Below are 26,786 nucleotides of genomic sequence, written 5' to 3' on the forward strand. Positions count from 1 at the left end.
TGAAATTATTTTTATTATTATTTTCAATAAATACATTTTTTTTTAATTTCTTACGTGTATATATATTATTCATTGTACCATTAGTTCAATGCACTATAGAGCCCGTTTCACGAACGGAAACTCTTAAAGCAACAATGGTATTGAACAATTTTATGTTGAGTTATACGAAAGTTATACCAGAAGTTCTAACCGTGTTAAGAAAAGTGAGGCACGAGATTGATGGTAATGTGAACTTCAACAAGAAACAAACGGCAATGAAATTCTATTTTATTAAACCTTCATAAATCTATTAAATATGTATTGTACCATGTAATTTAAGAATTATTTTTATGAATTATTAATTTATATAATATATGGGGCTTCTTAAAATTTTTGAATGTGTATTATCTTATAAATTTAGCGAATTATTAATTTAGCACGTTGTCCCCGAGTCGGGACCGGAAAAATTTATTATTTAAGCGAGGTTATTAATTTATCGGGTATTAATTTATCGAGATTCTACTGTATATAGTCATACCTACACTTTTATTTTTCTCTTTTAATTTGACATACACCTTTTTGCTAGTGTGATGTGTCCTTATTTTACTCTATCCATAAAAATAAAATAAAATGAAAAGATATATATAAAATAAGTGAAAATGATAAATATAAATTCGAAAATAATAAATGTCGATAGTGAAAAAATTCACGTGAGGATAGCATCGGGATAAATTTTAGGGTAAATTACGGATATCCTCCTGAACTAAAGTCATTACAAAAAAAAAATCATAATGTTTGGGTAGTTACAATCGCCCCTCAACTATGAATCTTCTTACATGTCCACCATTGCGATGTCAAATTTAGTGGAATCTTTTACATTATATGGATCATAAAATATTCTTCAGTAACCTAGTTTGTACCCACATTTCAAAATAAGATGATTATAAGATGTGTCTTTTAGCTTGTAAATGTCATACTGTGGTGCATCACAAACTGCATTTTTACACAAAACGAGTACAAACTAGAGAACATTCCTCAGAATCTAAAAGATTATGTTGAATTTAATACTATAAGGATGAAAGTGTAAGAAGATTTATAGTCGATAGATAATTATAAATATAATTACCGAAATATATAATAAGAATTTAACTTTATCTCGTGATGTGGCCGTAATTTACCCTAAATTTTGTAAGAGTCATGAGTAAGATGTAACATAATTTGGGTTTAGCTCCATTGAATTAATGTTTGAGCGGCTAGATATTAGTTTGCACTATACTACACCGGATGAAACTTACAAACACACACATACATTCACATTATGTGTGCAGATCAACGATAAAAATACACCCAATGCAAACTTAAAAAATCACACATTTTGGATTGGGTGGTAAAAGTTTGCTTAAAGAAAATGAACCATTTAATCAGCCTTTTAATTTTCCCCCAATTTGTTTTTCCGCTCTCATATTAATTACTCTCTCTCCCACCTTCCACCATTACATTTACACCCCCAAAATAAAACTCTCGACACATTTTCATTTCTGTTACTAGTATATCATAACCTAAGTGATAAATCTCAAGGATTACGTATATATATAGATACACACATATATATATATATATATACGTTTCTGTATACTAGTATAGATTGGAGATGGCTGGCGGATATAGGGCAGACGACGACTACGATTACCTCTTCAAGCTGGTCCTGATCGGCGACTCCGGCGTCGGCAAATCGAATTTGCTGTCCAGATTTGCTCGGAACGAGTTCAGCTTGGAGTCAAAGTCTACTATTGGCGTCGAATTCGCCACCCGCAGCATTCGCGTCGATGATAAGGTCGTCAAGGCTCAGATTTGGGATACGGCCGGCCAGGAACGGTATTACCCTACCATTTACTTTCTATATTTATTGTTTAAAGCTACGATCTTTACCCGGAATATTCTAGAATTGCTGCTCTCTCTCTCTAATTTTAAAATTTGAAATTTTAAATTTGAACTGAATGTAGGGGTTTTAGGGTTGTGGTGGTAGTAAGGATGGAAAGAATGGTGCTGATTTTTGATGCATTTGTAATGGAATTTGTAGATCAGGGTAGATGTAGTTTATTGAGTATGGAATGCCTCCAGATCCATTGAGCAAAATGTGCCTGGGTTTTGGGAGGTGGGGGTTAGGGTATTGTAGATGCTAGGCTCGGTGAAAGGGAACTTCACCGTGTAGCATATCATCGTAGATTTACACACAATCACACACGCAAAATATGGGGGTGTGTGTCAAATGTGTATTGGATAAATGCTCGTGCACAGTTGGATACTATCCAGTGGCGTGGATAGTATAAACCCTGGTTTGTGAAATTCATGTTTGACGGGTGTGTAGAAGTCCACTGTTGCTTGTGTACGGTTGCGAGTGTTATACAGAATAAATGGCTATCGATGGATATTCTGATGGGCTAACTGGGAGATGGATTTTCTTGATGAAAAGGAACATTTGGGATAAGCGGTTATGTTTACGGAACTTTTTTCTCGGGTGATTCTTCAGTGATGTAGTTCTGATATCTTGTGAGCTAGACTATATTTTTGGATTGTGAGAGTGCAAGATCTCTATAACAAATTTACATGTAAATGTAATGGACTGTTTACCCTGTATGGTAGTTACTGACGGGTTTGAATTTCTTACACTTTAAAGCATCATGTCGAATGTGATGAACCATTGCCCTTCCGTGGTACTTGCTGAAAAGGCTGATTATGAATTGCTAATGACTTGGGCTTTCTGTTTTTGGTTTGCTGTTTTTCGTGTCTTCTTGGTCTTCTTTTAGGCTACAACTAGATACGACTGGGGTACTCTAAATATGTTTCTAACCGTGTCAATAAACATTTAGACTGTGCCTTGAGTCTACTACATATACGGTCTTTTGGATTTCTGATTAGGGGTTTTTATTTTAGTGAGGCCTGAGGAACACCGATTATAATAAGAAAAATAATATTTTGAGCTTCATATGATGCAAGTATTTATATATTTCTACCATTCTGTTTGCATTTTTCTAGCTAATATCCAAAGGTTATTTTGCCTCAATTAGATACCGCGCGATTACAAGTGCATACTACCGAGGTGCCGTAGGAGCACTTCTCGTGTACGACGTGACTCGCCACGTCACATTCGAGAACGTGGAGAGGTGGTTGAAGGAGCTGCGGGACCACACGGACCAGAACATAGTGATAATGCTGGTCGGCAACAAGGCGGATCTCCGCCACCTACGAGCAGTCTCCACAGAGGACGGGCAAGCCTTTGCAGAGAGAGAGAAGACATATTTCATGGAGACATCTGCACTCGAGTCCTTAAACGTTGAAAATGCCTTCACGGAAGTGCTTACACAAATACACCAGGTTGTTAGCCGTAAAGCACTCGACATTGGAGATGATCCTGCATCACTGCCCAAAGGACAGACCATAAATGTTGGGGCAAAGGACGATGTCTCGGCGGTGAAGAAAGGTGGCTGCTGCACTGTATGAAGAGAAGAAACAAAGGAGGTGGTTCGTTTTGTGGGGTGGCTCTTTATTGTCAGTTTTGGGAGGTGGGAATTTGCTCTGCTTGCGAACTTTTATTCGAATGGAATCGTGGGTTAATTCGGATTTTACCGAGGGGGTTTTTTTCCTCTGTATTTGTGTTGTAATGGTCCAATATGAATTACACTGTACTATGTTTTTCAATTTTCACTTGACTTTGAGATTCTGGGATTTGTATTATGTTTTGAATTTTTTAGTGGCTGTCTTTTGACAAAACTTATGATCTTGTTGTTGTTTACAAAAATGTCATTACACTGTTTAGATCTTGATTCTTGCACAATGACTACCATCTTATGTGTTGTAAGAACCCTGCAAGTAGTTGACACATGATTCTTGCACAACGACAAGCATCTTTGCGCGCATCTTTAACGGTGTCTCTGAAATTTAGATAGTGGTAAAACTAATTTCTCGCATATCGTTGCATCTGATTTCAATCACGAAACAAAGCTAAAGATAAACATAAGTTGAAAGAACAAAATATGTGCATATAATACAAGATAAGTAATGAATTTCGATACTGCCATCAGGCATAAACAGCACAAACAAATTAGTCTGTACATTTTTTTTTTCGATACAGATATAAGGCCAACAAACTGTTTCAGGCGCCAGTCGTATATCTGCATGTATATTTACACATCAATATATAATACATGAAGAGAAGAGTTCTCTCGTCGATTATACAATAATTAAATAAACCCGAAGGTTTTTTATTTTGTTCTTATTGCACCATCTATTTACAAATTTGTTCTCAAGGCTGTGGATTTGCATACAGGACAAGTGTTCTTCACATGCAGCCACTTGTTTATGCATTCTCTGTGGTATTCATGCCCACAGTCGAGGGTTCCAATTTTTTCTTCATACTCGTAATCATTCTACAATAAACCCCGAAATCAGTAATAAAAACAATTCCATAGTCAAATTTACGTATTTTACATAAGGCATATCGATAGGCAAGAGTGAATACTCGGAAAAAGGTCATTAGAAAGACATCGTATTTTATTGCTCTACGATCTCAATATCAGCATGAAACCGAAAATAGCTCGTTAGAATAAATTAATATTTATCTAAACACGATAAGTACCTGGCAAACAACACAGAAGTTGATAGCTCGTTGATCAGGCGAAGTCAACTCTTCTTGATTAGTACAAGCTGGCGACAAGCTGAAGATTCTTGTTTTCAAGTTATTTCGAATGAATTCATCAGTCAATCCACTGCCGACAGTACCAATATTTTCTCCCAATGCAAGAAGCTCCTGTCACATCAATGTACAAAATCGAAACTCCGAATTAGAAAAACTAAGAATAAAACAGCCACTCGTTAATAGTTCTGACATATCTAAAAATGCAACCTTTTTCCCAGTTATTACCTCATAAGACATGTGATCGATATCCAAACGCATGTCTCTGTGCTGATCAACGGAATCCCCTGCTTCACGGTAGCCACCAGGAATCTCGAGTACAGCCACTTCCTAAAAAAAATACGGAGTTATAACAAGCAGATCAGAGTTATCAATGAAACAAGAGATGGGAGTAGTAGTAGTGTGGAGGAAAGAAAAAAGAATGTTACATCTTCTGGTAAAACCCTCAAGTGAGGAAGGTTCCGGTATCTTCCGTTCGGGTCGATCGTAATTTCCCTTCGATGAGAGGGGTACAATCGGAAGCCCGTTGGTTGAACAGGACCGAGAAATGCAGTAGCCACTTGAGGTGGATGGTTAGGGTTGTACCTTATTGCCCCTTGAGAAATAGGAGCAATAAAACTAGGTGCACTTCGATTTACGGGCGCCACTTGATAACCTATATGCAAATGAGATACAAAAAGTCAAGCGTAGAAATTTCCAAAATCCCATTTATTTTTTAGATGTCAATATTTAATTACCATGCAGATAGGGTAAATTAGGAGTAGGCTGTGTCCATGCAAAAGTGCCGAAATTCATATCCAGCCAAGGGTTTCTGTTTTGATGCATAGGGGCGACAGAAGAAGAACTAGAGCCTCCGTTTTGATACGGGTAACTTGTGTGAGCCACCTCAGCGTTCTTTCTCTTGAAAGATTCTTCGACGCTGCCGTCCATGTAGGGTATATTCCGATGGAATCTTTCTGCACCGTGGTTTGCTTGAATAGGGAAGTCTCTAATACCGGAGGGTGGTGGTGGTAAATGTGGATTGTAATGGCTGGACGGTGCAGCGAAATTTGTACCATAGTAAAAGGGATGTTCTTGAATATGATGAAATTCGAAATTGGAATGGTTTATAGGTGGCGGAATGAGTGGGTGGATATTAGGCTGAGGGAAGTTTGATAAACCGGAATAAAAGATGCCTTGATCTGCTTCGTTTGTTATATGACCAGTGAATTGAATGTTGCGGTGCCCCATGTTGAATGAGAAGCCTATATCGTACGAGCGTATGTAACAATTAATTTGAATGGGATAAAAACTAAAAAAATGAACTTCAATTTATGCGAAATTTAACAAAGAAAAGACTCGTATGAGTTAACCGAGAGAATTACGATACGGATATAGAGTTCTGAATAAAACAACAATCAATAGGAAAATGGAATTTGGAATTTAAAGAATCGATTTTTATTACAGAGCCTTAATCTTAAGACGAGTTCCTTAGTAACTGCAAATAAACTCAAGAAACACACAAAGGACTCACTTAACTTGTTTAAAGCATGTTCAAGCTAGTTTAGTGTAATTCGAGAATCGAGCTTACTACGCATAAGAAAATGAAAAAGCTCGACAAGTGAGAAAAAAACTCAACAAGGATAGAAAACTTCCGGAAAAAAGTGACTACAGAGACAAAACGGACACAAAAATAAAAACCGCAGAGCCGAATAATATCCTTGTTAACAACATTGTAACCACATTCATCCATGATCGACAAAAGGAACTAACTATGACGAATAAGTCCAAAAAAAGCAAATACAACTAGACGAAAACAACCTACAAGATTCTGATATGACTCAACCACCATATAAAGAAACTAACTGCAATATCTTACCATGAAAAAAACAATAATGCATCAAATACATACATTTAATTTAAGTTTATCATCTTCCGTTCACCGATCAACCAAGATAAAAACAAAACCCATATACTAAAATCATAAGTTGGTTGCATTTGAGTTACAGGCAGACATGAATCAGATAATCAAGAACCCAGAGCAATCATCTAATATAAAAAAAATGAAGAAATTAATTATAACATAAATCAAGAACTAACCTTTTTATCATGAAATAGCTCCAATTTGAATCACTAACAAGGAATTCAGTTAATTTATTCTTAACTCCTGCCAAAAAAATAAATTAAATAAAAAATCTATAAACATAAAGCAAAAACCCTAATCTTAAAAACATGCATTAAAATTTAAAAAAAAAATGATCGATGATCATCGGCACCACAATCAAATAAAACACCACCATGATCATGTCCTGATGTGATAAATGTGTGCATTGCACGCATGGATAATCGCGTGCAGAAACGATGCCTAAACAAATTTCAAAAATGTGGAATTTTGGAAAATTGAAGATAAATTTGATCAGTATTATTACCTTTAAAAAAAACCCCAACAAAATTGAAGGACGAACAGAGCAGAAAGATTAAGGGATCTGACTTGTGAGTGAAAAAAGAAAGAAAAGAGGGAGAAATTCCCTGGAATTTAGAAATAGAAAGAGAGTTTTAATATATTTGTAATAATGTTGTAATGGTGTTATTTATATATTGGTAAATTAAAACCACCTCCCTGAGGTAAAGTCTAATTACAAATAAACCCCGTTTGTTTAAACAATTATATACAGATCACTGTAGTTTGTAAATATTTTGCATCGACCCATATAAAAGGGTGTTAATGTAACAAAATCTACACATTTCGGGGGGTGTATGTAATTATGGAAACATGAGGGGATTTGTAGTAAATTTTACTCTTATATATTTTTTACCGTCAACTGCGACGTGGCTATTTCCCCTTTTTACATTTTATTATTATTATTATATTATTATTATTATATCCTCGTTTGAGTTCCTAGATTACCCTTGTGTTAGTGAAGCTGTCAAGGGTGTTTCCGTAATATCACTATCCTGCCTCGAGTACTACGTCAGGCCAACAAAGAAAAGTGCATAATTATGATAAAATTAAATACCTGGGTAAATAAATTCTTGCAGTGGGATTAGCTGTGAACATGCACACTTATGCTTAATAATTATCATCACACCAATTATTGATGATTTTCAATCTTTATAAATTATAACCACTAATATTTTCGTTGAATGTGACATTTGATCCATGAAAATACTTTTTTAAGTATATTATTGATTTTGGACAAATTTGAATGAGGTAAATGTCTTTTAATTTGATCTAATGAGTTTAGATTTTCAAACAGCACAATTTTACATATAATATAAAACTTACATATAATTACGGCGATCGAAGAAAGTGAACATGTATCAATTGACCCAAGTTTAAATTTATTTGTCAAACAATCGTTAGGTAGAGTTTGTCACAAATGATTAATTTAATGTGATTTACGTTTCTCGTATGATTTGTAAGCTATTATACAAAAGCGTAAATTTACCTACTGCATCGATATGATTGACCGTGAATTGCTTCGTTAAAGAAAAAAGAAGTTTAGGGTTGTAGTCAACAAAGGGAATTACTAGTCAATTCAATGTTGATAAAGAGTTGGTAAAAGTGTGTAGAACTAACTATATTAAACCTAATGAGAAAGTGAATAATAATTGAGGTGTCATTATGAATAGTTACATTGTCCCTTTGCAACTAGGGAAGGCTTTGCTTGCTTCCACATAAAACTAGGAACGTGTGTGTTAGCGGTAGATCATCTATTGCAATCAAAGTATTACTTTGAAAATATTCCTTAAAATTGAGCTACTTTGGTATATGTCATATGTGACAAAATTAAAGGTCATGTTGGGTAATTTAGTTCATATTCATTAAAAAGAAACAAGATGGCTTAGAGCCTGTTTGGCTAAGCTTATAAGCTCCTAAAAACATCTTATAAGATGTTTAGGAGCTTATAAGTTGTTAAAAAGTGTTTGGTAAAAAAATTGCAAAAGATCTTATTTTTTCCAAAAATAAGCTGTTAGGGAGCTTATAAGATGTTTTTAAAAAAATACCTCTACCCCACCTTTTTTCTTTAAGATCTTATTTGCTTATTTACTAAAACACTTAAAATACAAAATTACCCTCAAATTACATGAATACTAATAATATTTATATTTTATCAAAACAACGTATTCTTGTAATCAAGATTAATAATTAGTTAAATATAATTATCGTAATTATCATAATAATTGTAAAAAAAATTATTCTCTATTTATATTTTATATGTATATAAAAATACACGAATATTCTTATTATCTCCATAATAAATTATATTTCTTTCATCTACAAAAAAAAATTATATTTCTTTTACAACTTTTATTTTATATTATTATATAATTTTATATTATTACTATTATTTGAAAAAATAATTTGTAAATATTATAATAATATTTTAGGAACAAAAGTATTTGAGTCAAATAAGTTTAACAATTATACTGGCATCATGTACTTTTTTGTCATTATAGCAATAAACAGACCTTTTTTTTCCAAACACCTGAACAACTTATAAAAACAAAAAGTAACTTATAAGCTACATATCCAAACACCTTAAAAAATAATTTTTAAAATAAGATCTAACAGCTTATCAGCTCCTAAAACATCTTATCAGATGTAGGAGCTTATAAGATGTTTTAAATAAGCTTAGCCAAACGGGCTCTTAGACAGTTTTTTTTATCCGAGTCGACATAACTTCAAGTTAGATTACTCCCTCCGTTCTTATATTAGTGTCGTTTTCACCATGGCTCAACTTCTAAACATCTCAATAAACATGTCTTGATGACTTTAGAAAAATAGATATTGATAGACCAAAATATCATCGTTTACTAACTAATGCAGAAATAATTAGGGCTGACAATCAGGTCATGTGAGACGAGACGAGCCTGGGTTGGTTCAAGCTCATGTAACATCGGGCCTCATTATTATAGGCTCAAGCCCAAATATCATCAGACCTTATGCCTATATGCTCAAACTCGGCTCACATGTTTTTTCGGGTTTCTGATTAATATCGGACAATGAATAAATTATATATTTAACAACTTTGTAGTCGGACATGTTAAAAAAAATAAAAATGAAAACTTGAGAATCTAAGAGAAAAATATGGAATATTCATTGAAAATCAAAATAAGATATAAAATCATAGTCAGTTCATAAAAATAAATGAATCTTAATGTTGCAAATATTTAATCCTTGATTAATTATATGAAAAAAAATATAAAATAAAATAAAAGCAATTCTAAATGTCATCCTAGCTCTTTTCGAAAATCTTGAAACTTGAAAAAAAAGACTATATATATATATATATATTAGTTTAGTCGAGCTTTATTCGGGTTGAGTCACGGTAAATTCAAACTCGTTCCGGCTTACAATTAATCGGGCTCAAATAAAATTGGGCCGAGCTATCGAGCTTCAGATAGGCCCGACTCAATTGCCGGTCCTAAAAATAATATTGGAGAGTCAATAAAGTTATAATTGAAGAATATATAATTAATACATTATTGGAATTGTAAAGCGACAAATAATATGGAACAAAAAAAATTCTCAAATATATAAATATTGTGGAACATGAGGAGTATCAAGAATCAAGATCCTCGACTCTTGAGATAATTATTGCTTTCTAACATGTCTATGAGGCTATGACATATAATTTCAGAAAAAATATTTATTGTTTCAGAAAAGTTTCTGTGTTCTAAATTGTTTGTCACTTCAAATTTTAATGATGAAATAAAAAAATTATGTTTTTTTTCCCTTAAAATTTTATCACTTATCGTTCTTAATTAAACAAAAAAATAATTGATAAAATGAACGGTAGTAATAAAAGTGTTTAATCATTTGTTAAATTTCACTTATTCTAATCTATACAGGTTTATTGATTTTTTAATACGTCTCTTCTCTTTTGCTAATTAATAGAATCAATTTTGCTTTACATTTTGTTTGTGAAATTAAAATATTTAATATGTAAGTTTTGTTTTATTAAAATAAAATTCAAAAATTTCAAGTAAAGTGTGTAAATATGTTTAATTTTGTATTAGAAAATATAACGCCAACTTAAATTAGGGTTAAATATTTGAATATTATAAACTACGAAATTACATATAATTGTTCTGGAATTTAGTACTAAAAAGAAAAAGGCACTATCTTTAGGCTTTAGCACATGATTAATCAACTCCTCTATGTATTAAACGATATATATGCATTATATATTACAAATTAAAACTCTCTAGTGAAAAATGAATAACAAGATGCAGTAGAACAAAACAGCAGGAGGCCACGTGGAGGCATAATAAGAACCGGGCTTGGTGATGATCATAGGCGCCGCGCCGGAGTAGTTATTGTAAGGTTGATAGAAGGGGGTCGGCGGTGGATAATACTGGCCTCCGCCCGCGCCGCCGCAGCATATGACCGGAGCTGACGGGGGGCAGTTCACTTGTCCTCCGACAGAAGGGGGAGGTGGGGCGGCGTAGGGCTGGTTACCAGCTGACGGCGGCGGGGGTGGTGGGTGGCAATTAGGGTACTGACAGATGGAGCAGTTATTACAAGCTGATTGATCATCGGTACTTGGGGGAGGGGGCAAAACTATGCTGCCATCTCCATAATTATTGCTGCCGCCGCCACCTTCTTCTGATTTTACAGTGTACTGTGAAATTAAAATGAGAAAAACAAGTGTTGATGAGTAGAATAAGTGGTTTGAGGGCAACATGTTTCTTTTTTTTTTTCTTTTCTTTTTTCTTTTGTTGCACTACAGACTTTCATGTTTCTTGAATGTGTATATATATTGTGTTATTTATACCATTGTTTAATTAAATAAAAAATTAAAAGAAATTCATAGTGAAATGCCACGTGGAAATAAGAGGAGCTACGTGGCAGTCGAAATGATTGACTAATTATCTTGATTTGTATACGGTTCGGTGGTGTTATGGGATCAGCAGTTTTGGGCATTTTGTGAGACAAACATGTCACTCTCATTTATTTGCTAGTGCTAAAACTTGGAAAGAATCACTAGGCATCTGTACACGTGTACGTATTGTATCGTAGAATTGAAATGGTAAATGTCGATTGTAATTTACTATGGTATTGTTTTGACTTAGAATGAAATTATTACCATTTTCTAGTTCGATTTTGGCATACAAAAGATGGAAACTGTAGCCTTTTGTGTTAGCTTTCCATTTCAATCCGAGTCAGCTAATTTTAGTGTCGGAAGACAAAGGTTGTGCATGAATGAGTTACATTTTTTGTTTTTAGATAATTCAATTATCAAATTTGCGCCAAATGTTCATTGATTCATGAATAACCTTTTCATATGAGGTCAAAAGTTATGTATGAATGACCCGCAAGGGTGGCCTAGCGGTTGGAGCAAGAGAGCTTGGGTCAATTGACCCAAGTTCGAATCCCCTTGCCAACGGTCGCTAGGTCGAGCTTGTCACACATGGTTAGCCTAGTGTGGTTTACATCTCTCGTATGGTTTGCAAGCTATTATACGAGAGTGTAGGTTTACCCAGTGCACCTATATGGTTGGCTGCGGGTTCCTGCATTACCAAAAAAAAAAAAAAAAAAAAAATTTGCAAACACCCCCAACTTTTAGAAATAAGCACTTAAAACTAACTTAAATCACAATCACTAACTTCTGCTTTTATGGTGATTCAAGTCGGATTAGAAAGTCAACTCGAAAAACTATCAATTTGGTGCTTTGAGTTTTGTCTAACCTTAAAATTAAATGATCTAACGAAACCTAATTATTTATTGGAGTTTGGAAGGTTTAACAAAAAATCTCCTTAAAAACATGACAGGCCACCCAAGAAATTATTGGTTTACCAAACATCTCAAACAAAGTCCAATTAACTAATTATGGTTAATATTTTCAACCAAACGAGACCTTAATATATTTATATACCAGATTAATCAATTTATTTTCTTAATTTATTATGTGAAATTTTTATTTATCCAATTAGTTTCTTTTTCTGAAAATTGAAAGCACACTCTATATTGAATAAAAATAACACTATTAATGTTAATGATTAAAAATATTAGTAATAATAATTAAAAATTACAAAATTAAAATTTATAAAATCATAAAAAAAAAATTATAATTCATGAAACGAAAATAGAAATGATGAATCAATTTTACTTGTATTTCTCATTAATAGAAAACCACATTGTTGAAACCGCGATTTTATAAAATAGTATATTTTAAACAAAGACTTAAAATCGGTGGAGTTTATAGCGACTTTGGTCTGGCAGGTATGCATTAGAAAAGAAGCGCCGTAGCAGAGGAAATTCGACAATGGGGATACAAAACCCTAGCAAAAACCTCAACCCTAATTGGGCTCAGCTTCAGGAGGTTCTATCTTCAAACAAATTCTCCATTTCATACACCGATGAATTCTATGTATATGTTTTCTAGCTGAATTTTACTTTTGCTAAACTGTATGTATATAATTTTTTTGCAGAAGCTGAAAAGTATTGAACCCAAGCCTTACTTCTCCAAACATTCAAGCAAACCAGATACAGAATCACAGAGAAGCTTATTAGGTAAAAAAATTGTATTTCGTACGCGCGAATTGTTACTTATTTTTTTTTTACTGCTTTATATATTTAAGGGTTTTATTCATTTATAGGGAAGCGCAAGCAGAGGTCGGATGAGGATTCTCATGTTTTAGAAGTCAATCCTTTGATTCCTACTTCGTCTGATTGCAGGTGAATTTTCTTCTTTCTCGATTAAGTTTTCGCATTTTTTTGTAATTGTTTTACTGATTTAGGGTATTGAAGTTGAAGCTTAACATTTGGGGAAACACATTAGAATGTGCTTAATTTGCACTCTTTCGCCGGGTTTCTTTTAATTTAGGAATTGAACTTAGTCTTCATTGAAATAGATGGTCTTTTCGATTGGAAATTTGAAATTTTTCCGAGTTCTTCAGTTTTCACTTATTTTTCATTTTCCAGAAAAAAATACTCAGCTTCCGATTCTTTGGCAAATAGGCTAACTCTTTAATGTTCGATGCATATAATCTACCCGACAGTGTCACAGATGTGGTGGCGATGGATTGTGAGATGGTTGGTGTTAGCCCAATGGGCAACAAGAGCGCTCTTGGAAGAGTCACTGTGGTATTTTTCTCGACTATACAATCTTTATATATCTTGAAGATATTTAAACAACTATAATCACTCGCATTACTCGTTTGGCTGTAGAATAAGTCATCTTTAATGTATGGCAGGTAAACAAATGGGGAAATGTTATATATGACGAGTATGTCCGCCCCGTTGACTATGTTGTTGACTTCCGTACAGAGATAAGTGGTATTCGACCAGGAGATTTGAGGAAAGGTTGGTTCCGTTTTTTTCCCCCCACTTTTGCATTCAGTATTTAGAATTGTTGTGTTGTTAACATGGTTAAATTTACGAACCATTTTCTGTTAATACCTATATAATTATTATCCCCGCTTCGGTTGTAACTTGCAGCAAAGAATTTCAATGCTGTTCAGAAGAATGTAGCGGATATGATACATGGTAGGATTCTTGTTGGCCATGCATTGCGTAATGATCTAAAGGTACAAACATTTATGCCTAAAGTATGCATCTCGTCTGATTACACAACTTAACCGTATGAGCTTTTAATATTTCTTTGTAGGCGTTGCTGTTGAGTCATTCAAAGAAGGATATACGAGATACAGCAGAATATGCACCGTATCTAAAGTAGTGTGTTTTTCTTACTCATTGCATACTTTTTCGAGTGACGGATATTTGGCTCATATTATTGATGTATGCTTGATGAATCAGGGAAGGACGCAGTCGCTCCTTGAAGAACCTAGCAGCCGAGTTTCTTAACGTTGATATTCAAAATGGAGAGCACTGTCCGGTTAGTGCTTTTTCTCTAATTTATTTATTTTATTGTTCAATTAAACAGCTTACGGGATATGAGGTTGACTGATGCTGATGCATTCTATCCCGTTCCCTCTTCGAACTAGGGTTTTCTTTTACCGAAACCATCTCACTACTTCAGATGCTCCCCCCGATTTCTGATATCTGTGTTCCTCTCTATGTTTTAAATCATTTGACAAATACTTTAAACAATTATAGACTTAATTTTTCTTAAAGATTATAACTAAATATGCCAAGGGTACTATGGACATATTTTATGGGTATTTTTTTATAATGTGTTTCAGATAGAAGACGCCCGAGCTGCAATGCTGCTTTATCAGAAAAACCGAAAACAATGGGAAAGGAGCATCAAAGATTTCTCGAGGATCAAGGAAAACCAGAAGAAACGCAAGAATAAAAAGAAACCTAAAGTTACTCCAATGTTATAATAAACTCCCGTCTCCTAGCTTCAATATAGTGAGCTAAAATCTCCGCAGAAAGCAGCTCAAATGTATCATCGTGCAATTTGAGGTTTGTTCTATAGATCTCACCATATACATGTACTGATAATTCCGGCTAGTATTTTACACACATTCACATGTATGTGTGTGTGATTGTGTGCAGATCCACGGTGAAATACTACTCGGGTGTATCAATGTTTTGGTTTTACTTTCAGCCTTTACCCTTTTTCGTTTAAGTTTACATATTTGAACCATTAACTGTAAATCTATAATTATGAGTTGTAAAAGGCATTTGTAAGGATAAATTTAATTTCCTTTACTGAAAATCGATTGAATATTCAAATTTCAGTATTTTTCTTCACCTTTAACATTTTCAACTAAATCAACCAATAATTTGGACTCCTCCAATTTTCTGGTGCCAATGCGATGACCATTGTTGTTGACCAATCTTTTACTACTCTGCAAAAACCCCATCGATTTTGACTTACTCAGACTCACCGTGTGGATCTTCACACTCAATCCCACCCTCCTCCTATTAATGTGTTCGTTAGTAAGATCCGTCGGCAGGAATTTAATCTCGCTAGCTGTCCCTATTGACTTTGACCTAAAGACACAATCACCAATCACATCACTCTCTAATTGTACGCTCGTCGCACTAGATACTTTCCCTTTCCTTCTGTTTCCCACCCTAGTACTACTATTGTTCGTCACCAGCTCCACGCTCTCATCTAAAGGCTCGTACTTCACAACAGCGCGAGAACCCTCGCACACGCGCTCCACGCGCCGACCGAAACTGACGCAGATCTGCGACTGCGTCTTCATGCCTTTGTGCACGCTCTTCAAGCACTCCAACACCTCCGCCATCTCCGGCCGCTTCGCGGCCGAGGACCTCACACACCGCACCGCCAACGCTGCCATCCGGCGGAGGGCGCTCGTGTCTTCCGGCGGTCCGATCCTCGGATCGCAGATCCCTGTGATGTTGCCGGATTTTATCTCCGGCACCGCCCAATCGACCACTGACGGCGGACTGTAATTCACGTCGATGGCGTTCCGGCCGCTGATTATCTCCAGCATCAGGATTCCGAAGCTGAAGACGTCGGATTTGGTGGTGAGGTCTCCCGGCGCGAGGTAGCCGGGGTCGAGGTATCCGAGCGTACCCGCCGGCGGCGTGGACTTGACCTTGACGTCCTCCACGTGGCCTCTGAGAGCCAAGCCGAAGTCGCTGATCCGCGAATTGAACTTGGCGTCGATCAGAACGTTGGACGATTTAATGTCGCGGTGGATAATCGGAGGGTTTGAAGAGTGCAGAAACTGAACCGCCCATGCAATTTGCAGCGCGAACCGGGTCCTCTTGACCCAACCGGGCGGTTTACCCGAACCGTGGAGCAGGTCGAATAACGAGCCGTTTGGCATGTACTCCACCACGATCAATTTGCTCTGGTTCTGATCAACTGCGAAGCCCAGCAAATTCACGAGCCTGGGGTGGTAGATTCTGGATAGGATCTCCACCTCGTTCTCGGCGGGATTGGCGGCGCCGGCGGCGCCGGTGGGGTGGATTTGCTTAGTTTTTTTTACGGCGGCGACGAGCTTAATCTGGTGGAGGTAAGCCTTGTACACGGCGCCGTGGCTGCCTTTTCCGAGGAGATTGGCGGCGGAGAAGGCATTGGTGGCGGAGTGAAGATCGGAGAAATGAAATTCTGTAATGTGGAAGGGTCTCCGGTTCTTTGTGGGCTTCTTCTTAGATAATAATTCCCAGTTGTATGAATCGCAGGTGGCAATGGCGGACTCTGCATTGCAAGAAAGAAAACCCATGATGAAGAATTGTGAATGTGGATTCAAAGGCCATGTGGAGGGGAGAAATGGGAAAGATATAAAGGTGGTGGTGGTGGTGGTGGTGGTGGGGGTGGTGATGATCTTTTTACAGCTTTTTCATGGCCTTGAAATTAGAGCGGTGGGTGAATGTGAAATGTTTATGAAAGAGGAAAAAAAGGAAGACGGAGGAGGGAATTTATTATTATGGGTAAATTACAAACACCCCCTAAGGTATGGTCAATTTACGAAAAAAACCTCTCTTGTTTGGATAATTACATCTAACCCCTCAACTATGATTTTTTCTTACACTTCCACCCTTATGGTGTCAAATTCAACATAATCATCTAGATTCTGTGAAAATGTGCTCTAGTTTGTACTCGTTTGTGTAGAAATACAGTTTCTGATGTACCACAATCTGATATATACAAGCCAAAAAACACATATTACGACTTCAAAATGTAGAGTTCGAATAAGATAAAACGGGTACAAAAGTAATAATATTCCATATTATCTTGAAGATTCCACTAAATTTGATAAGTAGAGGGGTGGTTGTAATTATCCAAACAGGAGGGGGGTTTTCGTAATTTGACCATACCTCAAGGGTGGTTGTAATTTACCCTATTATTATATATTTTTTTTTAATTTGTTTGGTTTGAATTGATAGAAATATTGAATTGGGAAAGATGAGGAGTGGGCAGTAATTTAATGGTTATTAATTATTATTTTTATTTATTTAATAATTAATTTAATTTAATTTGACATACAAAGGCGTGCAGGCACGCTTTAATAGATGGGGTCAAGATGCTTCCTCCATGTCGGACCGGTCTTTACTCTTTTACTTTATCCTTTCTCTACAGATCAAGTTTCAAATTGTTATTCTTGCTGGAAATTAATTGGAACTAATTTTTTAATTTCAAATATTAGATTAAAAATATTTTAAATTCAGAAAAAACATTTAGATTTTTCATTTCTAATGTTTTTAAATCGATATTGGGATACATATACACGATTCAGTTTTCGACCCGATTTTAATTGATATTGGGGTACAAATAAAAAAAAAATTGATTTTCGTTGATTTAGATTTGAAAATTTTCAAATTTGGAACAAATTATTCTGATTCCAATTTTTATACAGTAAGGCCCTGTTTGATGACCACTGAATGGCCTCTGAATGAGCAATTTCCTCTTATTCGGTAAGCATGATCTCATTCAGTGTGTTTGGGATGAATCTCTGAACTGAATATTTTACCTCTTATTGGTTCAGCCAAAAATCATTTGCTTATTCGGTAAGATGTGTACCCCAGTGAGTTTTGGTAAAAAATAAACCCTCCACGGCTATCTCATATCTCTCCTACATCAATGGAAGCTAATAATAAATTATTATTTTGACAAAAACTAATGTGAAATGAAGGATTAAATGAGGAGACAGTGTATTTGTGTTATTATTATTATATTTGTTTATTATTATTATATTTGTTGTTCCTGCTATCATCATTGTATTTGATATGATAGTAAGTACTTATACATTTAATATTTGACCTTTAATTTTATCTACAATTTTATTTTTTGGCATAATATATTCTATATGAAATATTCTAAATTTTAAATTTATTTATATATATTACTCAAATTTAATTAATAAATATAATTTCACCATTACACAAGTTTATAACAAGAAGATAATATTATTCAGTAATTATTGATATTCAGTTATCAAATGGACTTAATTGTTCGGCATTCAGCATTCAGACATAACTCTTATTGATTCAGATATTTATTCAGCATTCAGCATTCAGTGCTTAATCCTGTCAAACGGAGCCTAAATTTGTAGTGATTGTTCTAAGTTCGACCCCCAGCCAACACTTCCTAGATCGAGTTGATCGAACATGATTAAATTATATAATAAAAATTTTGTAATTCACATTTCTCAAGCAAGTTACGAACTATTGTACACGATTTATTCGAAAAAGTTTCAAATGAATTCATATAGAACGAGTTTAAGATTCACAATTGTTAAAAAGATGAAGTTCCCGCAGATTGAATTGATCCAAACGAATCTACTTTAGATTTCGAACCCGCACATGTAAATTCATCGATCCAAGCATAACTAAAATTATGTATTATTGTTCTTCGTTAACTTTAATTATTATTTTTTTCTTTTTCTTTTATCATTGAAGACACAACATGTTTTAATATAGCATGCTTTTGGTTATGTTTAGTGAATATATATATTGATTGAACAATCAATAATTTAAAGGAGACATGATTATAAGCTAGACACCATCCCATACTTATTCATGTGGGATGGAAGTGTTTCATTTTCGTGTAATTTGCAAGTTATTGAACAAAAATATATGTTTATCCAATAAATTAATATAAGTGACAACATATTTCTTCATATAAAAATGAAATTCTTATAATACTATTGAATGTTGAATCGATATTCGCGTGATTATGGTCTATGAATGTTGAAATAAATCAATATCCGAAAGTCATTGTTCAAGTTATAAGATTAGCCAAACAAGCCCCGAGTTGATGTTCTAAATGATTGGTTTCATCAACATTCATTAAATTTTTGATTAGTCATCGTCGTTACTATATTAAATTGTGGTACGATTGCTGGAAAAGCTCAAAGCTCACTATATAATTTTCACTTAAATATAGACGTCTTCGTTTTTTCCTTCCCTAAACCGAAATTAAATCTTGTCCTAAATAAGCATCGACAACGATATTTAACACCTCACTAAAGTTGATGAAGCATTTATATCCAAATATTGGTTAGATGTACTTATTTTTATTGGCATTAATGTCAAACACAGTTCATACATGTTATGATGCAGAGAATTCTTTTTTTTTTTTACAATTCAGTCCCCAGTTCACATTATCAGTACCGTGATATTTGTATTTTGTATGCCATTCTTTTTAGTTTTTCAATTTATTTCTAACATTTTGTAATGCAATTCTACAAATTAAATATAATTATGCTTATTTTGAATTTTATCAATGTTGATTAATTCATTTTTATTTAATTAATACGCTAATTGCTATTAATAAATATAATAATCAACAATAGTAATAAAATAAATATTACTTAGAATTAGATCTATAATATATATATATATATATATATATATATATATATATATATATATATATATATATATATATATTCGAATATTTTGGATTTAAAAATATAATTTTCATTCCCAATTTTATAAGTTCCAATTTTTTATATTTTTTGATATTTTTTGAAACACATATTAGACTACAATTGCTGATCTAATTTTAATTTATGAAAATATTTGTGTGAAAATTACACTTATAATATTAATATTAAAGCTATAAAATCCGAATTCCATCGATTTGTATCAATGTTTTTTTAACAATTCTAGAACATTTTTTTCAATTCCAAATTTTCCTAATTTTTCAAAAAAGAAATTATAATTATTTTCCTAATGTAAGAATTTTTTTAATTCTTTAAAATTTTAATTGTTATATTAGTTTTAATATTTTAAATTTACTATTTCACACACGTTATTCATTTTATGATTCTGTTTATTTATACATTTTCCCTTATTATTCACGACAATCATTTTTTAATATTTTTTGACCTCTCTCTTACCAACAAATAAGTTTTTCCTCTACACACAGCATATCTCCCCCCCCCCCCCCACCACCATCTCTCTCCCTTTTCTATTTATCTCTTTTTCTTCTTCTTCGTCTATTTTTTTTCTCCCTCCATATTCAGTCACACACAACTTATTCCGGTCATCCACCACAAGATTCATCAAATTCCGGCAACCCACGGCCAGATCCATCGAATACCGGTCCCCCACGGCCTACACCACCTAGATCCCGCCACCCCGTCGAATTCCTCCCAAATCCCGCCACCAACAGCCACCTCCAACGCTCGCAGCGTTTTAGACAAAAACCGGAGTCAATAGCCGGTTTCCGGGTTCACCGGTTTGTTCCGGTCGAACCGGGATCTAGACATTTGGACCGGGTTTAGTTTTTCCGGTTTTATGAGTCGGATCGGACCGTTTTCGTCACGGGTCGCGGTCGGACCGGTTCGTCCCTTTTCTCTTCTAAATGGGCCGTTTCCTTGTTGGGCCTCCATCACCTTTGTTCAAACCCCTCGCATAATTACCAATTTCTCTCTCTCTCTCTCTCTCTCTCCCCTCCGGTGTATTCGCGGCGGCGCGGAGACCATCCACCGGCCAACTCCACAATCTCCACCAGACAGTTCAGGTACATAACCAAACCACAGTGTTTACACGATCACAGCTAATTGCGCTGTTAAATTTCTCTCTGTTAATTTTCTTACAATTTAACGCTAAATTCCTTTTTCCGTTATCAGGTGTTTCGATAAAAAAAAAAAAAGAGAAGAGAAAAAATCGAAATTTTCCGAATTATTTTTAATCCTTCTACTACAATTACTTGCAATGGATCCCAAGCACTCTGGAGATATGCTCAAGTAATTCTTACTCCTCTGTAATTGCACAATTTCGTTGTATTTTTTGGTAATTTATTACGAGTGGTGATTGTGCAGGCATTTGGAGAAGCAGACAGAGCTTCTAACTGATTCGTATAGGTCAATGTCTCATGAATTACAGAGACTCCAGGTTTTTTTTTTTAATTTCAAATTTGATTGATTTATTTGTTTATGAATATTTCTGTTCATTTATGCGTCAATTGACATACAATGTGAGCAAATTGTTATTTTGATATGTATGAATTATGTAGTATCATGTTCAATGTGAAGCGGATAGTGATGAATTAGTGTTGGCTGTAGGTGGAGGAAGAAATGCTGATGCACAAGTATTACGAGTTCATGGAAGCACAAGGTTTAATTAAAAAGGTATTGTTCTTGCATCTCTACTTTGAATTATCCATATCTGAACGTTCGTTATAATCTTTTGAGACGGGTTACAATACGTGTCGATTTTTTTCCTTTTGTTAAGGGTGTATTGTCGTAAATACCATGGACTTAAGAAGTTGTTTTGTTTCTTCATTTTTTGCGCGATTTTCTTTTTATTTTTCTGTTTGGGCTGCTGTCTCTTGAGAGTTGCGTATCTGCTTATCGGTTTTGGTGTAATTTGTTGTGCTGTGCTCATTAAAATTAATTATTTAATTGACGGACACCGTTGAAATTTTCAAGAATCTAAATTGCAATATCATTTGAGTTGTGTACTAAAAATAACACGAGTATCCAATTTTTCTATGTGAGTTTTGGCTTCTACGGAGGCGGAAAGATACAAAGACAAGAATTCTGTGAGGTGAAGTTCTTGGAAACTTCACTTGGAAAAAGACTACATCTAGAAATTCAAAACAAGAGAGTGGAGTGTAGTGGTTCTCTCTAGTATGTTCGTCCATTGCGTTTTCTCTTCTTATACGATCAATCCGCTTCCCCTAAACATTCATTAAAATTTGGTACTTAATGAAATTGTAACCTGTTTGTCGAAGCGAAGTAGCTTTAATGAAATTTTGGTATAGTTTAATTTGATGTTGCGTAATTTATTTTAGTTTCGACATAACGAGAAGAAAATATGACGAGGGATCTAGCTTATTGATGTTTCATGTTTGTGCTCTTTTGCAGAAACAAAGTAATAACATTAAAGCAGATGAAGAAACTGGTAAAACTGGAGAGGTGGACTAGCCATGAGGAAGTCAGCTGATAATTTCTTTATTTTTGCTGTTCCTATTCTACATGCTCAGCTCCATACTTCCATCACAGTTATATTGATCGGTGTTAGAGTATATGGAATATTCTCTAATTTGACTTGTTTTACCCCATTCGAGCTTCACATTTGAAACAAGATAGATCATAAAATGCGTTTCTCTTGGTTTGTAAATATCAGATTGTGGTGTATCAGAAACTGCATTTTTACACAAAACAGGTACAAATTAGAGATTAGAGAACATTCTACATAATCTATAAAATTGTGCTGAATTAGACACCATAAGGGTGTACTTGTCAGAAGATTTATAGTCGATGGGTTGTAATTATTCAAATATAATGGAATTTTTTCCACAATTTGTTCGGCCATAATTTATCCTATTTTATATTCTTTGAACTGATAAAAGAAATATACAACCGGAAAATCATCAATTTTGCTGACCTCATAATATTTTCGAAACATTTTGTAAGATTTTTGAGACCTTATAAATCTTCAAAAACTACTAAATAATCTTCAACAATTGTCATAATATACTCTTAAATAATCTTCAACAATTGTTATAATATTTGTTTTTTTTAATAAAAATATTAAAAGAGTTTAATGATCTGTTTATTCATGGACTTCGATGTTTTTTAATAATTAGGATCTAATTTCTTATAAACTTCAAAATTCAAATATAATTTATTAGTAAAATATGAAAGTTCATACATTTTGTAAAACAAACACCCTAATACAACTTTAGGAATAATGCAAATTTCACCATCAAGTAACATTAGAGCTGAAAATCGGACCGATTAGATCGGAATAAAGAGAAATATATGGCTTATTTTATTTTAAAAAAAAATCAGAAAAAATGTAAATTTCCAGTTTGAAGAAAAAAATAATATTTATCTAGACCAACTAGATGCTAAAAAGATATACATTTTTTTTCCTTTTTCTTTTTACATAAAATCAGAATTTTTTATTTATTTTTTTGTTCCCCCCTCCCCCCCCCCCCCCCCAAAAAAAAAAAAAAAAAAAAGGCGTACGCTACGCTGTTTGTATTTCACCTCCTATTCCAAAACAAAACTTCACCACTGCCCAAAATTGAAAATTACATCGTTCAAATCCTTTACGATTTCTCTAAATACTGTGAGAATTAATTTAAACAATTGTAGAATTGAAGGAGGAAGCAGCGTTCGATGGGTCGACCGCCGAGCAACGGCGGTCCCGCTTTCCGGTTTAACGCCGTCGAGGTTTACTCTCAAAACCCTTCCCTTTGTTTTCTCTCTCCGAATAATCAATCACACCCGTACACTACTTACCTATGGAGTTGTCTTTGTTTCTCTCGAGCTACTATTTTTTTTCACATGAACTCAATTTATTTATTTTAATTCATTGATTTTCTCTTCGTTTCTGGTCAAATTTTCAACACCAAATGGTGCACCTTTTTCCCCCCCTTAAGCTGCAGTAATAAATAAATGGCTGCAGTAATGCAGTGTATGTTTCTCATGCTATGTTGCTAGTTCGTGGGGTTTTTAATTTTTAATTTTTGTTTGTGGAAGCCTTCTTCCCCAATTTCAGGATTATTTGTTCTTTCTGCGAATAATTTTATTTTATTTACTCGTGGAATATTTTATATGAAATTTAGGTTATTTATTTTCCAATTCGGCTGTCTGAGCATCTCTTTATGCTACAACGATTTTTTCCCCCAATAGTTGAAGTACATTTGGGGTATTGATCCACCTCTATTGAATTGGATACTGTTTTCTTCAGAATAGAAGTTATCCGATTCTCCGCGCGAGCTTCAAACAACATAGGATAACTTATCTCTTTATATCCGATACTAGTTAAAACTAATTATGATTTCGACTGTGTAGAAAGCTTACTCTCTGCGACGAGATTTCGACGTTGCCTTTTTCTTCAAATAGTTCGAAGATTCTTGTAAGAAAAACTTGGACTTGTGAGTTTTTATATATATTTTTTCCTTGTATCCTAAAGGTAGGAGAAATGGAGGCTATCTTGCAAGCCCACAATTACGCTGTACCGGTACGTGAAATACTCGAGGCCCTCGCTCAGAGATTTAGGTAAGCAATTGGTTTACAGCTGCAAAATTGGTTTGCAAGCCCACAATTACCTCTAATACTTTGAGTTTCCTGTTAATACAGCGCTGCAGCTGACAGAGCAGGAAAGGTGGAAGTTTCGTCAAAACAAGTAAAACCCGATTCTCCCTTGTAAGCAAGCAATGCTTTCAATAATCTACCAACAGCCATTAATGATTTTTCAATAATCTTATGAAACAGGTCTGGAACTGGTTTCAGAATAGGCGATATGCTCTCAGAGCAAGAGGGACTAGAACACCTGTCCCAGGTGAGATGAATGTGACTCCTTCGCTGCCACGAGACGATCAACCGACAGCTGTCAGAAACGTGCCTCAGCCTCCGCCACCTCAGCTTGCTCCCTCAAGTAATATCAAATACATCTTCTGTTAAAAAAGAAAAATTGAAGTGAGCTTTATTAAGTAATTGGTTGCTTATTCTTGTCCTTGCATGTGGTTCCGATTTGTAGCATATTCTCACCCAGCGGCGGTAAAAAGTGTGGCTCAAGTCCCTCATCCTCTTCCCGTTCCATCTGGTAAAGCTGTTAAACTTTTAAATAGCTTTCCTCGTTTTTATTATTTTGATCAATCATTATGAGTACATATTATCTTTGTACATAATTAGCATACTGTATTGCGTCCGAGCTTCGTGGAGTATGCACCTAAACAAAATAGCTTTATTCCTTCATTTAGAAATTGCATCAAAGTCATGTACACCAAGAGCATGGGGTATTAGTGAAATTTGTCGCAGATAGTATGCTAGTAGATTATAGTCATCTTCGTTTATAATGAAATTAGTATATTAAAAAGCTACTTATTTATAGCATTAAAGCTACCAACTTCAGTGGATACTGGCTTCGCAAATTTCAGTGAAATATTGCATAGTTATTTAGTTCGTTTTGTACGCCTTTCTTTCTTCCTACACTCTTCTTTCTGCACCACCGTTATGATTTTTTTACTGGGTTTTCATTTTTCTTTTATATCAGTTCAAAGTGCAGTAAGGAATGCTTCGGATAGTTCTCAGATGGAGTTTGAGGCTAAATCTGCTAGAGACGGTGCATGGTTTGTCTTTTCGAATATATCTTCAATCTTCATTTCCTTATAAGAGATGATTAATTGGGTCCTACCCCTATTGATGAAATTTGCAGCAATATTAAATAGATGTGTTTTATTTTATTTCCAGGTATGATGTTACTTCGTTCCTGTCACACAGATCATTAGACACTGGTGATCCGGTATATCTTGATACTTGTCTAAACACACACGAATATATGTATGTATATATGTATGTTTGACCAAGTAAAGCTATGGATCTCAGGAAGCTCTGGTTCGTTTTGCCGGTTTTGGACCAGAAGAGGACGAATGGGTCAATATTCGCAAACACGTGAGGCAAAGATCACTCCCATGTGAATCTTCAGAATGTGTAGCAGTTCTACCTACAGATTTGATCCTATGCTTTCAGGTGCATTTGTTTTTATAAAAAAAAGAAAAAAATGGCACGAAAAGTTACTTTTGTTAGGTCTTTGAGACAATTTCTTTAATATCCCTTTTTTTTTTTATCCAGGAAGGCAAAGAGCAAGCCCTATATTTCGATGCACATGTTCTTGATGCACAAAGGCGTAGGCACGATGTAAGAGGTTGTCGTTGTAGGTTTCTTGTCCGGTACGATCATGATCAATCCGAGGTATACAACAATTTTTTATATTTTTTTTTCCTTTTTCCTTTTTTTTCTTGGAAGATTTTAAAATAGAGGAGTTTCTTGATGTGATTGTAGGAAATAGTCCCGTTGAGGAAGATTTGCCGTAGGCCCGAAACGGATTACAGGTTGCAGCAACTTCATGCGGGGTCCACGAATGCGATCCCACAGAAGATTGGAGTGGAATCTCAAGGTGGGAATACGTTGAAAGTTAATTCTACCGCAGGAGATTCTTCGACACTAGTAAAACAGCAGCAGATAAAGCCTGAGGAAGCAACGACTAATAATGCTGCTCCTGCTAATATTCCGAATTCGGGCGAATCTAAATTAATACCTTCGATAATTAACTCCGAAATGTTGCTGAGCTAGCGAGTTTTCGAATTGGTTACGTTAACTTTTGGAAGAACTTATGTTTTTTTTTTCTTTTCCCTTTGATTTGGTAGAATATAAATAGGGGGATGTATTGGATGAAGTTTTGTTCTATGATAAATGTGATATATTTTAGGTCTGGATCAATCTATAATATAAATATTTTAATAATAATAATATAAAATTACAAATATTA

At 34.6% G+C, this 26,786-nt stretch overlaps 6 protein-coding genes across 8 annotated transcripts; 4 read left to right on the forward strand and 2 right to left on the reverse strand.

Moving 5' to 3' along the window:
• Nucleotides 1-1,396: 1,396 nt before the first annotated feature.
• On the forward strand, nucleotides 1,397-3,754 carry LOC105967934 (ras-related protein Rab11B). Its single transcript, XM_012992523.2, has 2 exons — nucleotides 1,397-1,854; nucleotides 3,048-3,754. The coding sequence occupies exons 1-2, from the start codon at nucleotides 1,631-1,633 to the stop codon at nucleotides 3,478-3,480; spliced, it is 657 nt and encodes a 218-aa protein (XP_012847977.2). The 5' UTR covers nucleotides 1,397-1,630; the 3' UTR covers nucleotides 3,481-3,754.
• A 244-nt stretch (nucleotides 3,755-3,998) lies between these two features.
• On the reverse strand, nucleotides 3,999-7,220 carry LOC105967923 (uncharacterized). 2 transcript variants are annotated; one of them, XM_088827539.1, is made up of 7 exons: nucleotides 7,081-7,220; nucleotides 6,752-6,818; nucleotides 5,410-5,916; nucleotides 5,101-5,327; nucleotides 4,901-5,002; nucleotides 4,616-4,786; nucleotides 3,999-4,406 (listed from the first exon to the last, which is right to left on the reverse strand). In XM_088827539.1, the coding sequence occupies exons 3-7, from the start codon at nucleotides 5,900-5,902 to the stop codon at nucleotides 4,269-4,271; spliced, it is 1,131 nt and encodes a 376-aa protein (XP_088683665.1). In that variant the 5' UTR covers nucleotides 5,903-5,916; nucleotides 6,752-6,818; nucleotides 7,081-7,220; the 3' UTR covers nucleotides 3,999-4,268. The 2 variants fall into 2 exon arrangements, with proteins under 2 accessions (XP_088683665.1, XP_012847969.2); XM_012992515.2 differs by lacking the exon at nucleotides 7,081-7,220 and having other exon boundaries at nucleotides 6,752-6,891.
• A 5,619-nt stretch (nucleotides 7,221-12,839) lies between these two features.
• Nucleotides 12,840-15,307, forward strand: LOC105967911 (Polynucleotidyl transferase, ribonuclease H-like superfamily protein). Of its 2 annotated transcripts, XR_001173712.2 has the most exons (10): nucleotides 12,840-12,981; nucleotides 13,091-13,172; nucleotides 13,259-13,337; nucleotides 13,661-13,745; nucleotides 13,856-13,964; nucleotides 14,100-14,188; nucleotides 14,269-14,333; nucleotides 14,418-14,496; nucleotides 14,804-15,029; nucleotides 15,123-15,307. XR_001173712.2 is itself a non-coding variant. In XM_012992502.2 (9 exons), exons 1-9 carry the CDS (start codon nucleotides 12,925-12,927, stop codon nucleotides 14,945-14,947), a joined length of 789 nt encoding a protein of 262 aa, XP_012847956.1. In that variant the 5' UTR covers nucleotides 12,840-12,924; the 3' UTR covers nucleotides 14,948-15,307. The 2 variants fall into 2 exon arrangements, 1 of the variants encoding a protein (XP_012847956.1); XM_012992502.2 differs by having other exon boundaries at nucleotides 14,804-15,307.
• LOC105967901 (serine/threonine-protein kinase-like protein At3g51990) lies at nucleotides 15,251-17,496 on the reverse strand. Its single transcript, XM_012992496.2, has one exon. It carries the CDS (start codon nucleotides 16,769-16,771, stop codon nucleotides 15,305-15,307), a length of 1,467 nt encoding a protein of 488 aa, XP_012847950.2. The 5' UTR covers nucleotides 16,772-17,496; the 3' UTR covers nucleotides 15,251-15,304.
• A 3,185-nt stretch (nucleotides 17,497-20,681) lies between these two features.
• Nucleotides 20,682-22,664, forward strand: LOC105971085 (uncharacterized). Its single transcript, XM_088812132.1, has 5 exons — nucleotides 20,682-21,018; nucleotides 21,128-21,244; nucleotides 21,320-21,392; nucleotides 21,563-21,628; nucleotides 22,367-22,664. The coding sequence occupies exons 2-5, from the start codon at nucleotides 21,213-21,215 to the stop codon at nucleotides 22,424-22,426; spliced, it is 231 nt and encodes a 76-aa protein (XP_088668258.1). The 5' UTR covers nucleotides 20,682-21,018; nucleotides 21,128-21,212; the 3' UTR covers nucleotides 22,427-22,664.
• An 808-nt stretch (nucleotides 22,665-23,472) lies between these two features.
• On the forward strand, nucleotides 23,473-26,737 carry LOC105967891 (protein SAWADEE HOMEODOMAIN HOMOLOG 2). Its single transcript, XM_012992490.2, has 10 exons — nucleotides 23,473-23,683; nucleotides 24,429-24,514; nucleotides 24,596-24,641; nucleotides 24,731-24,893; nucleotides 24,996-25,061; nucleotides 25,512-25,587; nucleotides 25,709-25,760; nucleotides 25,844-25,987; nucleotides 26,090-26,209; nucleotides 26,300-26,737. The coding sequence occupies exons 1-10, from the start codon at nucleotides 23,630-23,632 to the stop codon at nucleotides 26,588-26,590; spliced, it is 1,098 nt and encodes a 365-aa protein (XP_012847944.2). The 5' UTR covers nucleotides 23,473-23,629; the 3' UTR covers nucleotides 26,591-26,737.
• Nucleotides 26,738-26,786: the final 49 nt, after the last annotated feature.

This window comes from Erythranthe guttata, chromosome 13, assembly GCF_056151865.1.
Source record: "Erythranthe guttata isolate IM_541 chromosome 13, IM_541, whole genome shotgun sequence".
Taxonomy (NCBI): domain Eukaryota; kingdom Viridiplantae; phylum Streptophyta; class Magnoliopsida; order Lamiales; family Phrymaceae; genus Erythranthe; species Erythranthe guttata.